Source organism: Sinohyriopsis cumingii, chromosome 8 (genome assembly GCF_028554795.1).
Source record: "Sinohyriopsis cumingii isolate HCF-2022 chromosome 8, ASM2855479v2, whole genome shotgun sequence".
NCBI classification, from domain to species: Eukaryota; Metazoa; Mollusca; class Bivalvia; order Unionida; family Unionidae; genus Sinohyriopsis; species Sinohyriopsis cumingii.
The window spans coordinates 115,282,918-115,301,797 of NC_142968.1; the positions used below are offsets into that span (position 1 = coordinate 115,282,918).

The window sequence follows — 18,880 nt, forward strand, 5'->3', positions numbered from 1 at the left end:
CTTTTAAATCTTAGATTGAAGTATTATTTTTATTTGCAAGGATCTAAGGCCTTAACTTCAATATTAACAAAGAAAATCAGACTGGATGGGAAATAAGACGTATAGTGTAGAACCACTCATGATAGTTTACAATTGTAATGGGTTACTGATTGGATATAAAGATGTGGCAGTCTTGAACATCTTGTTATTTCTACTCCTGAATGGATAGTTGAATAAACATGGGATTTTCATTGAAAGATTTATTCTGATGCTAGGTTGGTCCTGATCGTAAATGGTCATGTTCTGATATCCAGTATAGAGGCCACATCAGCCATCTAGACAATCTTATTACTGTTGTTCCTCCTCAATAAAACATAATATTGCTGTGGGGTTTTCATCAAAATACTTGTCATGTCCTGTTTGTCCAATGTTAAGCAGCACGCTTGCACATATAATATGGCCAGCACTGCAACCATCTTGAAAATCTTATTATTGCTACACCTCTTGAATGGATGTTTGTAATCAATATATTGTTTCTAATAAATGACTTCTTATGATGCCTAGTTTTTAAAAGAAAACAGAAAACGATACTGCTGAGATGTCCAGTATAGCCACCACAGTGGCTATCTTGAAACTCTTGTTACTTGTGAATGAATGGTCATATCAGCCTGTGGTTTTTATTGAAAGATGTCTTATGAGATCTACTTGGTTGTAAATGATGTCTATTCCATTTCTGCAGACTAACATGAATTGGCCGCATCTGCAGTTACCAAACTTTATTGAAGGTTTGGCCTTGAGCCTATTATGAATCCTATTGATTTAGGTGTTAAAAGCTTAAAAACAGAAGATTTCTGGGACTGAAGGAAGAAGGATATCTGCGCAATTACACACCTTTTAACCATCTACAGTTACTAGACCTTGTGGATATCTTGCACCCGGGCAGGGAAGCATGACGTATATAATCATAAGACCAATGGTCAAGGTCACTGTGACTGAAAGTTTTTTCCCTCCCATATGACACTGTTAGTTCTACATTACAGACCTGGATGAAACATCGTGGAAGGCTTGCAATTAGGAGAAACCTATTTGGGATTTAAAGGTAACAAGTCATGGTCACTATTACTGAATGAAAAATGGTTTCAGGTGAAACATTTCATTGATCTGCATGAGCAACTGTCTGATGCAGGACAGTGGTATAATGTGTTATTGTTTTTATTTCTTCTAATCTAAAATAGTTAAGGTAAGATAGATCCAATTTAGGATCAAAATGATTGTTCTTCACATGAGCAATGTAACAATCTAGGCACAGTTGTAATTGCAGTTTGAAATGCATTTCTTTGAAAAAAATGCAACTAAATAAATGTTACTCTTACTTCATTAAATACTTTTCTTAAATTTGGTTGGAGAATTAGGCCTTGGAATCTCTGCTTGCTAGCAATGAATAATTTTAGAATTCAAATATTAGAAAGAAAGAAAAGTAGATATCGTGGTGAAGTTTTTATTTAGTTTGATGTTTAGATTGTAAACATCATTCCACCAATTCACTTTGTGTTCAAGTCACATTTGGTTTGAATTAGTTATTTTGAAAATTATCACCACTTCCTTCCAAAATGTTATAATTGTTTTTTATAGTACTTCAAATTTTCTGGAAGAGAAAAGTAACAAAATGTTAAAGTTCTTTACTTGATGAAATTCCATGACACAAATAACATTGTTGAGCGGCTGTATATGTGAGAAGTCATTTTTAAACTCATAATAAAGTTCTCGATTTGAACAATTTGTAATTTGATGTCCTTGCATCACTCATACATTGCTAGTTTTCTTCTTGTTCAGGCTAACATGAAGAGCTTTCTACAACATTGCTAATGTCTTATTATTATCCAATTTTTAAAGCCTACCCATTATATGTTGCCTTAGGTGACTTTGTTTTTGTCCCAGCATCTACACCCAGGTGAAAACTTTGAAATGTTGCCTAGCTTCAGCCTCTAACTCCACCCCCAAGTACATTAGCTTGCAGTATATAAACCAAACTACATCTAGTATTATTTTCCCTAGTAGGGACCAAGCAAATAAATGTAAAACGTTGTAATGGTCCAGATTTGCATTAAAAATTATTAATTTTATATTTTCTAAAAATTGCAGCTAGAGTTAATTTTTTACAAGTTAAATCCTATCACATTCCCACCCCGAGTAGCACATAGAGTAGAAGTTAAATTACTTAAATCGGAATTCAGACTTGTCATCAGAATTATTATGAAAACATCAAGGGTTTCTTTTTAATGATGCCACATAAGCTGGGATAACATCCTGTAATGCTAGGGTTGAAAAGATGTGATTGAAACAGCGTTATTTAAAGAATTAGCACATCTACCCTGACCCTGGGCATTACTTTTATATGCATACCCTTATCCAAGTATGTACATGTATGTAAATACCTCCTATGAGTCCAAAAACTACCAGCTCCATTGTTCAGTTTAAATGGTGTTATGTCACTATACAACAACCACAAAAGGTACTGTACTTCAACAGTTTTATTTCAGAAACACCATATTTGAAGTTTCTTCGCACAGTAACAAATTGTACAATGCAATTTGGCAAAGCCTTTTCTTGTTTTACTAAACTAATGCCATTTTGGTACGAAAAGTTTCCCAGATGGTCACTGTTTTTAATATCAGTCAATCATTAGACAAAATTATATAAAATCTTCTCAGGAAATATTTATGTTTGCGAATTTATGAATTATTCAGACCTGTCTTGCAACATTGATCAGTAGGCATCAAAAACAATTCCATGAAAGTAAAACGTATGCCATAAGAAAGAAAATCATTACTTTTATTATCGATACCGATGGAATTCCACTTGTTAGTAGAGAAACCTGTACTTTCACTCAGGACATTATAATTCATGTAATTCATGTCAATTTCATGTTTTTCCACTAAACAATGACAAATAATATCCATGACAACAATATAGATATGGTCTATATGTATTTGACATTAAAACCACAGCTATTTATGGTTTATCACAAATAATATTTTACAACCTTGCACAAAAGATTATATGATGCTTAATTTTCTTTTGATTTTGATAATATCTTTATTTGGTTTGGGAAATATAATGTCTATGTACAAATTATTGGCCTCATTCTTATCGAAAAGTAATCCCTTCGACATATTCTTCATGAATTTAAAGATTATTTTGAATAAAAAAGAATTATTTTGTAGTTAATGCTTTGTTAGTTACAATACGATATATATATATATATATATATATATATATATATATATATATATATATATATATATATATATATATCGAGAATGAGAGAGGGGGGAGTTTGATACCTGCTTAAGAATTGATAATGTTTCATGTTGATTAACTTCAAAAACTCAAACTGCATACACTAGAGTATCAAGGATCACTTTAAGTCATATATTGGTTGCGATCATACAAATACCATTTAAAACTTTAAACTTTGTCAAGCTAGCGGACTCTCAGCGTAGTGTTGAGTGATCAAGGACAAGAGTATTGGAACTAATCTGTATGATTAGCAGATTGGCTAATAAATCCTTGTTTTGAGATGATCCTTTGTCAGTAATATAATACTGTACTGAAAATCAGTTTGATATTGACCTACATAAATATATAAACATATTGCTATAAAGTTTATTCTGCATTGCTTCTAAATCAAAGAATGCTCTAAGTGTCAGTTTTTGTTGTCTTAAGCTTAATAGTAAAACATAATACAATCGAATTAAATTTAACACTGGTGAAAAAAAAAACACCTTGCTCATATAAACATTGTAAAATGTCTTAAAACACCATTTTGTTCCTGAAGAAATTTAAAGACAAATGAAAGTGTTACACAATAGTTTCATTTTTATTAGATTTATTAAAACAAAACAAGATTAGCACGTGCAAGATTTCAGTACATATTTAAGGTAGTCTAGTTGAAGAGAATTAGAGTAAAAACTCGTCGAACGTTCGTGTTTGTTTTAGGGGGTTAGGTGGGTTTCCTTTTTCTTTTTTTAACCTAGAACTGAGTATCTCACAACAACGACTTTGGCCACATTACGGCAATGCCTTTCTGACCTGTCATGTTACCCACATGATTGGCTGGAGCAGAGCTTTCTCTAGTCTCTTGAAAAAAGTCTTTCCAAAATGAATTAAGTCTTTACTGTTTAACTGCTTGGGATAGAATTCATCTATATATTTAGTGCTTCACATTATCTTAAGGCATACTTAAACTGGGCCCTGAATTTCATCATCTCGCATAAAAAAAAACCTATGCTTACTGTTATCACGCCATAAGATGCAATAATCCGGGCCTTCTTTACGTGAATCTTTTATTATCAATCCATCCCGGTATCACATAATTTTTAGAATTTGCAATGTGGGCAACAGTATTAATAGCGTCTGCTAGGACTTTCACAACAGCACACTACAATATATCAACAGCCTACCTATCCTCAACATGAAAACAATTTACAGCATTGTATAACACAGCTTCATATTGCAACAATACACAATGAGTAATTTGTCACTCATGCATGCCCAGGAATGATATCTGACCCATGCCTTCTTGATTTGTATATTGGTCAGCATTTCAAAAATGCGTGTTAACCTGTGACTGAATCTTCATCGCGAGTTTATATTTGAGGATGTTTTGGATTAACATATGATCTGTTTTGATTTGTATACATTAGAAGGTTCAGTACTGACAAGTAAATGAAGGTACTATGTAGGGAAGATAATTTTGATCTGAGTTACGAGTCTTATTGATTGATCGCTGACGCACAGGTAAGCAAGTGTAAAACTAAGTGGCAAATGTGTAATGTGATAAAAGGGATAACAGGAAATAAAACTGGAATAAAAATGCAATGGAAGCATGAGATAGTGGTATTGAGCGAGGAACCTGTTATGTATATTTGATTTAATTATATCTGATTTAATATACATGTATATTTATTTCAATTTAATTTTTGACATGATATTGTAATGTAAATTTATTCACTAGAGATGATAACTTTTTTTTTCAGAAAATAGTTTGACCTTGACTGTTCATTTTATAAACACCAGGTGTTGAACTAGATTCTGACCTTGGTTCAAAATTTGTAGCAACCACGTAAACAAGGTCATGATGGGACTATGTGTTTAAGATGTAAACAATTTTTTTATTTTTTTATTTCTTAGAGTAAAATGATTGGTTTTCATCAGGGCCACACTGGGTGAACATGATTATTAACATGTACATTATATTCTATGAGCTTCCAGAACATAATCATGTGATCCCCTGTTTACGTTTTAGAAGGTGATATAACCTCTGTTTTGCAGAATTATTCGCAGTAGAAGCTGGGTTTTCTCTTGCACTGGAAGTTGTATGTTGTGCTGTTTGGAGTGATTTCAAATTACTTGGATTCAAAAGGATTAATTCTGTTATTTTTCTGGAAAATATGTGTGCTCATGTGAAATTGTTGAATAAGGACAGCTTTTGTTAACATTTATTCAGCTGTCCAAAACCGGAGTGATAATTCTTGTTTCTACAAGGAACTGTAGACTTTCATTTTTACAGAATTTTTCCAGGGAAATAAATTATTGTATTTTTTTCAAAGCTTGTTATTTTCACTTTTTCTTGTGTTACTGTTTATTCGAGCCTAAACGCGTGACATAAGAAACCGAACAGCTTTCTGAAAACACACACATGTAAGAGGAAAACGAAAGGAAAAATATAAGTTCAAATTATCGGGAACAATTATCGCTTTGCGAATGGAAACAAATTTACAGTCAGTAATAACTGATAAAAATTTCTTTTTAAAACCCATCATAACATGAATTTTTAAAAATAGCATCTTTGATTATAAATGGTGAAATGAGTGAGTATTTTTGAGATACAAAATAGAGAATATTATCCGGTCATAGAAAATTTTGTTATATGATCGCTTAAACAGCCCGTTTATTCGTTGGTATGTCTCTACTGTCACACGTAATTTTAATCTCCGCAAACCAACCATGGGAAATTGACTGCAACATTTTTTCATTTTTTCAGTCAATTGAAATGAGTTCATTAGTATCTATATTTTTAAACAATACTATCTTTCCATTGTATAATTTCATGACTGCACAATTTTCCATTTAAAGGTAAATTTCGTGGCATTATATATTGCTCCATTTTAGCAATGGAATCAGAGATTCGTAAAATTTAAAATCGTGCAGATATTATGAATTTAAAATTATATATTATTGTTAAAGACTAAATCATAAAAGCTAAACACGCAAAGTTTCCGAAAATCAAAAATAAATATTATTTGGCAGTATAATTTATCTCCTTATATGGTAGCATTTCCTAAATCTGAATCTTTTAAAAAAAAATGTCCTCGTTGGCCATGATCTACCAATGTCCACGGTCACCATGATATTGTCAGTAGTGTGCATCCGTAGTTTCTATTGATAGTTCAGACTAGGTGTGTAAATTCATGTTGTTCATGAGGTACCAGTGTCCACGGTCTCCGTGATATTGTGAATAGTTGGTTTGTATTGATAGTTCAGAATAGATATGTAAATACGTCTTCGTTGTCGATGACATATCAATGTCCACAATCTCCTCGATTTTGTGCGAGTCCTTAATTTATATTAATTGTTAAGACTAGACCATATGTGTAAACATGTCCCTTTTAGTCATAATGTACCAATGTCCACGGTCTCTGTGATTTTGTCAATTGTGTGTGTCCCTAGTTTGTTACGTGATAGTTCAAAATAGATGTGTGCGTCCTTAGTTTATATTGATAGTTCAGGCCACATGTGTAAATGCGACATCATTGTTCATGAGGTACCGATCTTCACGGTCTCCGTGATATTGTCAATAGTGTGCATCCCTACTTTGCATTGATAGTTAAGACAAGATGTGTAAGTGAGTCTTCATTGTCCTTGACGTACCAAGGTCCACGGTCTTCGTGATTTCATTAATAGTGTGCATCCTTATTTTGTGTTGATAGTTCAGATTAGATGTGTGCATCCCTAGCTTGTATTGATAGTTCAGGCTACATGCATAAATGTAATCGTTGTTCATGAGGTACTAATGTCCACAGTCTATGTGATTTTGTCAATACTCTGCTTCCTTAGTTTGTAATAATAGTTAGGTTACATGTGTAATGAGTCATCGCTGTTCGTGAGGTCTCGGTGATTTTGTCCATAGTGTGTGTCCCTATTATTGACAGTTCAGACTAGATGTGTAAATACGTCTTCGTTTTCCATGACCTATCAATGCCCACAATCTCCTCGATTTTGTCAGTAGTGTGCATTCTTAATTTGTTTTCACTGTTTAGTGTGTGTGTGTGTGTGTGTGTGTGTGATTTGAATTTTTAACGTAGCTTTAACAATGTTTCAGTCATATCGCTACGATGTCTGCAGTGTGGCAGTTTACAGTGATGTACAGCACTGGGGCATCATGCCGCAGACATGTAGCATGATGTCCCAAACAGTCACATTATTCTGACACAGTCGCTAATTGTTAAAAAAAATAGGAAAAAATTTTGATCACCGCTGGGTACCTGGAGCTTTCCAAAGAGAAAGAGTGCCGTGGCAAATACAACCGAGAAAACAAACACCGCGGTCAATCGGCAATAGCAAGCACATCCTGTACTTATGTATCAAAATAAGGCTATGCAGACACTATATATTCCAATTTTCCAATTTAGAATGAATTCCGAGCAGGGTCGGCCAGACCATATACACAAACTAGGCAGTGACCTAGGTCGCCAAGCTTTAAGAAGTACCAAATTAGAAAAGAAGTAATTGTTTGTTCTCTATGGTGGAGAGGGGTTTGCCAAATTCATAGATCGTATAGGGTGTTCTGACATTGGTTTATATGGCATGAGTTATCTATCGATTGCTTTTCTTTGGTGAGACAGAAGTGAGTCAGATGGCATTTATTTCTGTTATTTATATCCGTTATGGATATGAAATAAAGTACAAATTAAGGGGTTTGCAAATTTTTATGGCTGCACAGCATAATAAAAATAACGTTCAACAAAGACGGGCGACTTAATTAATTACAGTTATTTGCATTCATTGAGTCGGAACAATAAAAAATGCTGACATATGAAAAATATCGAGCAATATCTGATGTACCTTAGCTTTTAATCATCAAAATGGACTGTTTTGTGAAGATCACTAAATGATCTGCTAGTCCTGTTCTAAGGCGTAATATAAATAATACACGGCGAGACATGTACTACCATGCAAGTAATCTCATCCATCTTCACACATTTTATTTATACTAACAGTATGAGAAGTAAACTATGGGATAGGTATTTATTAGGTCGACCTATCTTGGCACAGACTTGAAAGTCCATATATTTTCAGCTTTGTCAATAACATTCATTTAAGAGTAAAAGATCGCAAACATGTTCTTTTAAGCCCCGTTAATTTTGAAACGTTATACATTAATGCTTTCTTACACTGTGGACTGTTGGGACAAAATCTTTTGATCGATATATAGAAATGGCTGGTCAGATAACAGAGGCTTGATTTGCGCTACAACAGATTAAAAATTGTTTGACCAGTTTGTAGGAGATGGGAATAAAGAGAGGCCGGTTTAAAGAAGTGCCACTCTAGTGGATATTATTGAAGATCTATTTGTGTTTTTTTCATGAGAGAGAGAGAGAGAGAGAGAGAGACAGAGAGAGAGAGAAGGGGGAGGGGCCTTAATCATGTAATTAAGATTTCGTTAGTGTTTCATAATGCTGAGTAATGATCATAACCTTATTTACAGAACAAATGGGCGATGAAAATGGTCGAATGTTGGACGAAGTGATCAAAAATTTAAAAAGCCAGAGAAAAGTGAAGAATATTTTGCTTTTAGGCCTCCCCTCAGCTGGCAAGTCATCACTGATCAATAGTCTTGTTAGTCTGATCCTTGGGAAATATATTCCTGTAGCAAGTGTTGGACAGGGCGATCAACTCACCCATACCTATACAGCACACAGGTAAGGTGTTGTGTGTGTATGCTTTGGATTTTTAACGTAACGTTAGTTAAAAATTAGCCCACTAGGCCACCAAACAGGTAAGGTATTTCTTGAATAAAACAAAAATTACACAAGCTTACTTTCATTTATAATTATATAGATCAAAGAATTATTGATTGTATCAACGTGCATTTTTATTCAAATTTTACACGAACCAAGCCTTTTTTAAAACGATATATTGTTTTGTATTCGGTGAATACATTGTGTGAATTTTTATTCGTTTGAGGTGGAAATGACTTTTAGTAATATTGAGACGGCCATAACATGGAGTACTTAAATGTTCAGATAAAAAGGACAATATTATGACATATTATTTTATAAATATAAAATGCTTTTGTTGTAAAAAGATAACTGCATAATTACGGAAGGCCTAAGGCTTCTATTTTAACCTATGTTGAACATATCTTGTTTCAAACAAAACAAAAAAGCAACAAAAAAATACAAAAAAAAAAAAACCCAACAAACATATCACTGTTAAGAAGAGTTCACATTCCTCCTGGCTATTAACTATTTTGACAACCACAAAATTGGTCAGATAAAAGAGTTGTTCAAATTAAAAAAATATATACTACTGAATGTGTTGCAAAATTGTAACCAAATAATCGAACAAAAGACATTGTGTGTGTCTGTCTGTGTGATTTGGGTTTTTAACTTAGATTGACCTATTTTCCAGTCATATCGCTACGACGCCTGTAATGTGGCAGGCTATAGTGACGTCTATCAGTGAGGCATCATGTCGCAGACATACATCGTCGTGTTCGACCTGGTCACATTATCCTAACACCACGCTGACCATTCCTAACTCTAACCTCTTAATGCTGAATGCCAGGTGATGCAGCTGCCAGTATCATTTTTAATACAGTATTGTGTAAGACTCAGCCGGGATTCGAACCCGCGACCTCTCGTATCCGAGGCGGACGCTCTAATTACTTAGACCACCGAAGCGATCAACAGAAGAAATTACTCATATATAAGACAACCATGCACAAATAAAATCATCTTTTGCAGCCAAGACATTTTCTTTTAAAAAGTCTCGAAATTTGCTTAATAGCCTATGCCTACTATAACAATGAAATATTCGGGATATAATTTGCGCTTTCATAAATTTACATAAAAATACAAATGTTGTTATGGCTCATCAATTTCTATGTCAATACAAATATTGTCTAGTATCAGCAACAAGCTGAAATAAATTAGTTGAAACAAAATAAAGTTAAAAGTTTTAATTCCTGTAGCAACAGCCATGTAAAGTTCGCAAACCTGACCGTTTCTCTGTTTTATTTTTTTGTCTTGTCCATGTTTTGTATTTGCCTCCGAAAAAGACTCATTAAAGAGTCGACAGTGCTCAGGCTAGTAAGATACTAGTTTTGCACTGTTCGTTTGCTGGATCCAGTACTCTTCAAAGGATTGTTATTCGCCATTTGAGTTGTATTCTTTATATATATATATATATATATATATATATATATATATATATATATATATATATATATATATATATATATATATATATATATATATATATATATATATATATATATATATATATATATTAGAATCGAGTAACAAACCAGCTCAACACCGATTAGGTGTTCTTTATTGCATTTGAATCATGATAAATAAAGTCATTCTGTGAAAGCCAACGATTGTATTTCGCTGTTTGTAAAGTCAAATGTAAGCGCGTAATATTGGTACATATTAAATACTTAGTTCCGGACAGCGTGATATTAATAACACGGTTTAGATGAAAAATCCGGATCCGAAAGATGACTTTATATAAGATGGTGGCGCACAAATGTATACAACTGGGACTTCATTTCTGAAATAAAATGCACTTTTCCTCGAATATGGTCTTGCCGTCAGGCGGTTGCTCTCTGTTAATATACAAACTTGCGCAGAAAATGGCTTGCGCTTTCAAGTTATCAAAATATGACGTGGTTTTGTTTTATGCGATAAGAGAAGTCAGTATATTGATGTTCTGGTTTTTAATGTTGCATTTTAATAAACACTGAATGTAAAAACCCGTGCAATCTCTCTGTGTCATGCATTGAAACTATGATAAAATAACTGACTTATCCTTTCTGTCTAAGATACGAACATTTTGGTATCACGGAAGATCACTTGCGAGGCTCACCCAACGAAGTTAAAGCTCGAATCATTCATCGACAGCTACCAAACGTAGATGATTTTGTTGGACTTGGAAATGAAAACACCGATGAACTGAAAGAAATTTTGGGACTAAAAGTATTCGGTAATTTTCATTCCTTGATCCAATTTTTCCAATTGCGGATGAAAAATAAATTCGCAAAATGTCTTGCTTCTAACACAGTACGCATGCAAATACTGTACACTTGCTGAAAAATACAATGAACGCCTTGAAATGTCTAAACAGTTTAGAATACAAACAATATTTTGATCAAACCTTTTGTAATAACTATAAAAATATTTAAACATCTACATACTATTTTCATAGATTTGTCATTATTTCATATTCCTTCAGCATTGTCGGGAACACGTGACCTTTATGTCTTTCGACCGACTGGAAATTACATTAAATGTACTAATTAATGTTTAAAGCTTTGCAAAATTAGGAAGGATACCATATGTCAAGTGAATAATTATAGGTTACTGCATTTGTATGGGAAAATATGAACGAGCTTTTTTATGGAATACTGCAAGACCTTGGGAGTGTGCAGTATATCTTTCTGACAAAACGAGTTCATATTTTCCCATACAAAGGCAGTAACCTTTTTTACTATATGCTCATTTTTTAAAATTCTACCTAACGTTTAGTTATATAAACAAAAAACACTACAAGAAACAACGTAAATGAAAGTATGCCGCATTCCAGACTAAATACACAAGCGCATATTCATCATTACACAAATCAACATTATTACTGCGCACATAACTTCGCCCAGATAAATTTGAACTTAGTCGCGCGCTCGACATAACATTCGAAAGAAAATGGCGTGTCTAGTTTTAATTGAAATTTGCAGTCATATTGTGAATGAATGTGCATTGCAACAACTTTTCCATTTGATCCTGAATGAATAGACTTTGGTATTTTGTTTTGATTCGACGAAAGTTTGTGATTTTGGACTTGATTCATCTCTGCAATTTATACATGAAATACATCGGATTGAAGCGGCGCGGGAGAAGCGTGTTTACATCTGCAAATGTGTTTCTGTTTCTGTCGTTGAATGTTTGAAATCATAATGTGGGAAAAATATGAAGTCTTTCAATTGCAATTATCAAAAAGACGCTATGGAATTTAATGCTTATTTCATTTTGAGTGCAGTAATGATGATGCAGTCGCACTTATCATCGAAATTGCAGCACAATTTCGAAATGTGTAATCCAGATTGAAAACATATGACATGGCTAATGTAATTCGGATTTGCAGAATTAAGAAAATACATTTTGAGGAAATTCGGGATGCAAAACTGTAAGTATACTTTATTTTGCCATTCTTATCACCAGGAAAAGAAGAGAGTATATGACTTATCACATGTATGTTATTTGTAATGAACTTATCTTGCGTCTGTTATATACTGTAGCTAGCACAAATCCGTAACATTGTATCAACGCGAAATGTGCCAAAGCAGCTGGTATATGGCAGTCCACGAAACATCTGTTTTAGTTCATTCATAAACAAATGCAAACAACCACAACGTAAAGAGCCTCTTACGCGAGTGTACATGATTTGTGTACAAATCAAAAGTGTTGGCGTCTTCGTCCATTTTTTGTTTACAATAGAAAGTATTTCCTTTAAGCACCTGAATGCTATATGTGTATTGTCGCGCGGATTCAATATCGGTTAATACTGCACGATTCTGACTATGTAAAATTAACGTGAAAAAAAATGAGCATATAATAATACCCCTTCTATGTTTAGCAAATATTACTGTAGTCAAGCGGTATTTAGCTTGAGAGTTTTCCTATTGAGAAAATGTGGTGCATTACATTTTATCGGAAATCGGTTCTTTAAAACATTGCAGAGCAAACTTTAACACACAATCAATTCGTAACTGGCATTGATTCACAACTGGCAACGTGTTTTCACTTCCTTTTATCATCTTAAATGTATGCGAATTTCGTTTTCCTTTAAACCCTTCAAGCTCAGAATTATATTTACTTTTGATATTTATTTGCAATTAATGTTTAAAACTCTTATTCATATGAAGGTAACCCAAAATAAAGTCGTAAAATGTTTTACATACCCATCTGTGTTAATATGTCTGTCTTACGTTCTTTACTTCACATTATGTGTCTTGGTCCACAACAAAACATATTTAATAACCACGAAGTCTTATCACCTGGCAAATATAATTTACATAAAATGAATCTAACGTCCTGTTTACATTAGTGAAAATATAAATTATGCTGCTCCCCATTCGATTGCACATAACACGAGAATCTCTTTACAGGTCACCTTGAACCGGGCATCCAAATAACTGGCCTGTGCGATCGTCTGAGAAGACATGGATTGGGATGTTTAAGAAGCTGGTACACAGAATCCAAGGAGGAATGGAAGACAGATGCCGTTATTTTCGTGCACAGTGTTGCAACCAACGAGATCCCAAAGAAGCTAATTGAATGCGTTCTAGAGATCATCAAACCAAAGGACGCTCTGCGTCCTATCGGTAAGAATAGCATATATCGAACATGAGACAACAATTATTCTATTCAGCTCATATTTGGATCCTGTAAGAAAATATACAGAATTGAACATAATTATTGAACCAGATTCCAGTTTGTGTTGGGAATAAAGCCTACCGAAGTTAACATTAGTGTAATTAGTTGCAGTAACGAAGAAGGTGAATGAGAACAGGAACAACAACACGTAGCTGTGTATATGCTCATATTCACGGGTATGTTTATTGCATTGATCAATTAATTTACATTTTCAGCTTTTGTATACAAGAGATCCAGAAATTTGTGAAGTATGCGAGGCATTGGACATTGCAACTGTAAATGTATTCCATATTTATGAAGTTATTGGATAATGCATATCAGCGGAACGTATTGGAAAGTTTGACGTTTGTTGATAACTACATTTAATAATGAGAGGAGTGTTATATATGTCAGATAGGAAACGAATGTATGTATTATTAATATATTTTTATAAAGAAATTAATGTTTAACCAATTCTTTGTGGTATAAATTAAATGGATCATGATGTGAACCACGTGAACACAGATATGAATAATTTGTGACAAGTATATTAGCAGATGTTCTTACTTGTGTAAAACTAACAATTTTCCACAAATTAAACTGAAGAAACAATGCTTGAAATTAAACTGTGAAGAAACGATGCTTGAAATTAAACTGTGAAGAAACAATGCTTGAAATCCATGAAAAGGGAACTTTTTTCATTTGGGGTTTTGTCCGAGCTATAACATTTCAGTTATTCAAAACTGTAAAATCAACTGCAAAAAGCCCAGTTATATTCCAAAATATCAGACGAGAATAAAGTTCAAATCTGTATGAAAATTTCCGTAACTGACGTCAAAAGAGGAAGTCTTATTCAAACGACATACAGCTGTAGAGTGTTTAAAAGCGCATTTTGTGATGTCCACGATTACAATCAAACATATCAAAAAAGTAGTTTTGATTTTATATAATATCCAGTACCACTTTTGAATGCTGCCAGATTGGCAATTAAATCGTTTAATGACAATCCGCCATCCGCCACCTCAAATGGTGATAACATTAGTTAATAGATATCGGCATCACACAAACCCACACACACAGACACACAGCTTTCTGATAAGTATTCTAGGTTTATGCAGGCGCGATCCCGTTATGGAATTATATGTAGGTAAAGTCGAATATAACACATTTAGTAGAAGAATGAAATAAGAAAAATAAATATAAAGTTTTAGCAACTTATAAGTTTCCAAAAGTTAATTTTCGTGTCACATTGGTTCATGATATATTTCGCATCACATTAGTGGTGTAAAGCGCTCTCCGTTACCGATCATTGCCATCTCACCTCTATCTGCGTGGGTTCGAGTCTCGGATTCAGCCAATGTGGGTATGTGAAAAAGCTTGCCAGTAGCTTCTCGTGGGTCGGTGGTTCTTTCTGGGGTTTTCCTGGGTTTTTCCTCCACTATTAATACTGACAGCCATGTATAGCCTATCGTGTGCTGAAAAATGGCGTTAAACCCTACAACAACAACAACAATAACAACGCATCACATTAGCTGATAATATCAACAGTATGGTAACAAACAAAGAAAGGTGAAAGGAAGAAAATAAAATTCATTAGCGAAAGGTTTCTTAAAAGCAAACATAGCATAGCAATAACTGATAACACGAACAGCATAGTACAAGCAAACATAGCATTACAATACCTGATAACATAAACAGCGTTGTACATTCAAAACGTGCATGTAAGCTATAAAGTGAATGCATGATCTGGATGATTGTTATCAGGGCCGGCGCCAGACCCGGCCAGACTATCTGGCGCCCTAGGCAAAGTTAGATTCTGGTGCCCCCCCCCCCCCCGAAAATATAAATTTCAAAATTTATAAACAACAATTTTTTTTATAAATATGCGCTCCCTGAAATCTGCGCCCTAGGCGGCTGCCTAGTTTGCCTATATGGTAGCGCCGGCCCTGATTGTTATGAAAATTAAAAGTATGTCATGATGATGATAACGACAACAACAACAACAACAACAATAATAATAATAATAATAATAATAATAATAATAATAAGAACAATAACAACAACAACAATACTAATAAATAATAATCAAAATGTAATTGTAACTGTTAGCATTGCCAACATACTTGGTATCACCTTTTCATTATTATTATTATTATTATTATTATTATTATTCCATAATATAAAAAAAGATGAGAAATCAAAAGTAAAATTGTGTTAATCGTGTAATAAACATTGCAATCAATATGATGAACATGTTTTAATGATTATGAGTAAGATTTACCACTCATGTCTCTGTATTATATATTAGAGTTGGGTACCATGCACAGTTATTTACCTCATTATACCTCGGTATTTCTGAACTCATCTCAATACGTAACGCGGTATAATGCAATTATATTACGGACCAACAATTCAATGGTCTGCTGTCTGGGATGTGGGTTTTTCTTTATTTGATAATTTGTGGGTCTCATATTGCACGATATGATGTTTCTATTATTAGGAGAGAAAGAATATCTTGAGATAAAGGAAAATACAATAGCTCGCCTCGAATGAAAGTCGTTGTATCTTCCTTCTACCCAGCAATACATCATCAGTATTTTATAGTAGATGAGTTTTATATTCGTATGTCACCTGATGAATAAGTTGTCATCTGAAAGTTTTAACTAAGTGGGATGATTAAGCTTAGCTATAGCTGACACGCTGTAAAAGGCATTGTGCTGGCATTATAGATTTTGTTCCTAAAATCAGCAACATTGAAGCCTTCAATTAACTAGCTACGCTCTTGATGTAATAAGCAGGGGAACTTTGAGTGGGATGCCAACATCCGGGAAGATATTTATCAGAGAGAATCAGTACATATAAAACACGCTTACTTAACAAACAAAAAATATTTAGAGAAATTACGAGAAACATTTAGTATTTTGAAAATCGTATATGAATCTCGGTCTTACAGAGGAAAACAATGTGAATGCGAGAAGCTCAAACTGCAACGAGGATCATGTACAGTGTGGTGAAGTATAAGGTTGTATTTGGCGTAAGATAAATGGTATTAGGCGCTAGTTGTAATTAAGTGGATGATGAAGCCTTAGTAGAAGACAGGTCTATATAGGGGTCGTCCATTTAGTACGTACGCAAAAGTCTGGCAAAGCTTGACCCCTCCCTGTACACATGCGTACTTTTTGAATCCCTTACCCCCTCCCCCCCCCCGCGTACGTGCGTTTGACGCACCCCCCCCACATTTCTATAGAACGACCTATATTTAATCCACGCAGAAACCATAAAGGATTAATAATATTAACGTGTTTAATAAAACAGTCCAATGACGAATGTCTGACTGCATCAAAGAAATAGTATGCTTAACTTAAAAGTTTGTCTAGTGTCCGCTAAAATTCAAACGCCGACTAAACCCAGTAGAACAGGTTACTATTAGACAAATTATTTTCGAGGTTTCACCCCACCCACCCCCCGTTTCCAATGCGTACGTACATTATCAGTAGTCCCCCTCCATAGGCAAGCGTATGCATTTGGGTTACCCCCTCCCTCGTCTTTCCGTACGTACTAAATGGACGGTCCCAAACCGTTAGTATCTAGCATGCTGATCTCTTTAGGGACACTACCGCTCATATGGTGACTGGTAGTGTCATCCTATTGGCTTTCTTCAATTACACTCGATTACGCTAACTGTAAGTCGTTCAGGGTTGATAGAGTTACTATGAAGGGGAATTACCCGGAGTAAGCCAATTGATTGTAAGGGGTTTTGCTTGACGCTGATTCTCATAAAATGTATTTGGCGGAGAAACTCTCAGATCGCAAGAAGATAGAGCAATATGTTCTCCGTTACGTCATATCGACAAGGGATGCGTGACTCAGTTACGACATCCAACAGGTGTTACGTTACTCGGGTGCTTGTTGTAACCAGGTTCCAAATATATATGCAAAGAGCAGACAAAACTGGATCCATACGTGCCTGGGAGTGAGAGTCAGAGTGACTGCTCAGTTTTCCTACACTTAAAGGTGACAAAAACCCCGACCTGCACAATTTTATTGTAAATAGAAGGATGTTTAGTATTTTGTGTATATAATCTATCCCGACTATTTTTTCTTTGCATCGACTGTATTGGCACAAACATTTCATACAAAAAATTGTCCTGTATTCCGAGATCAAACGTAAAGAACCTGCCCCGAATTTATTAGCTCCCTTACATACAAACAGGACGTGACGTCATTTGAGACGATTAACTTACAAGAGTTGTAATCAATTTGTACAGCGAAGTGTCAAGTAGAAACAATATGGTTCAATGCGCAGCTCTAAATTGCGTGAATAATAGCAGTTCTGGAACAATCCTCAATTATTTTACTCTTGTTTTTTTTCCATCTTTGAAACGTAAGAAATTATCTACCAAATCAAATAACATTAAAGACATGTTTACGCTTTTTCATTCAATGTTTCCAACGTCAGTTTATTATGCATGTTGAAATTTTTATGTAACTGCATCGGATGCATAAGCATTTTCTTCCACACTTATGATCAAGACTGTCTTTCCATTCGTTATGTAATAAACCCCTCCTTCTTCATTCATCTGGTTTGTATAATGTCGATAATAGAAAAATAAATCACTTATAATTGAAAGTCTGTGTGTTCATATAAACTCGTTAGATTTCTTACACACCGGAGCACCACGATACAATATTGTAAACAATTTTTTAAACAAATGTTACTGTTAACTTTCTTGATTGATAAATCTATTACAGTAACATTATTCATTAATGTGGTAATTACTCTCAAACTCGGACCAGGCTGATTCGGTACAAATCGCTGACGCTGACTGATTCGGCCCATATATCTAGCTGATTCTCCAAACTTCCAAGCTGATTCGGACCATGTGAAATGTTATTCAGTTTAGTCCAGGATTAAAATGTGACATTTAAATTTGTTTTTAAAGATGATCTTCTCATTATGTCCCAAGTACGTTGAGCAGTTCAAATATGCATTTAAAGTAACAAAATCCCGTTAGCACGCGTGATCATGGTATTGTTATATATAATAAAATAACGTAATCCTGTTTATTGTGCATCGGCAATTTAGTAGTTAGATATTTTTTAAACTTCTGATTCAACTTTAAATAGTTTGTTTTTTCGCGAATTAATAAAATTACGAACACTGACAAAAAAGAAGAAATAAACTAAATGATGGGCGTAGT

General features: G+C 34.2%; 1 protein-coding gene across 25 annotated transcripts in view; it reads left to right on the forward strand.

Moving 5' to 3' along the window:
* LOC149794433 (uncharacterized) overlaps positions 1-18,880 on the forward strand; it is a 191,778-nt gene that overhangs the window by 168,249 nt on the left and 4,649 nt on the right. For all 25 annotated transcript variants that reach the window (XM_089968640.1, XM_089968644.1, XM_089968641.1 and 22 more), the window contains 3 exons: positions 8,750-8,963; positions 11,093-11,253; positions 13,433-13,648. In XM_089968640.1, coding sequence (XP_089824766.1) covers positions 8,750-8,963; positions 11,093-11,253; positions 13,433-13,648 — 591 coding nt within the window. The remainder of the gene's footprint in view (positions 1-8,749; positions 8,964-11,092; positions 11,254-13,432; positions 13,649-18,880) is intronic.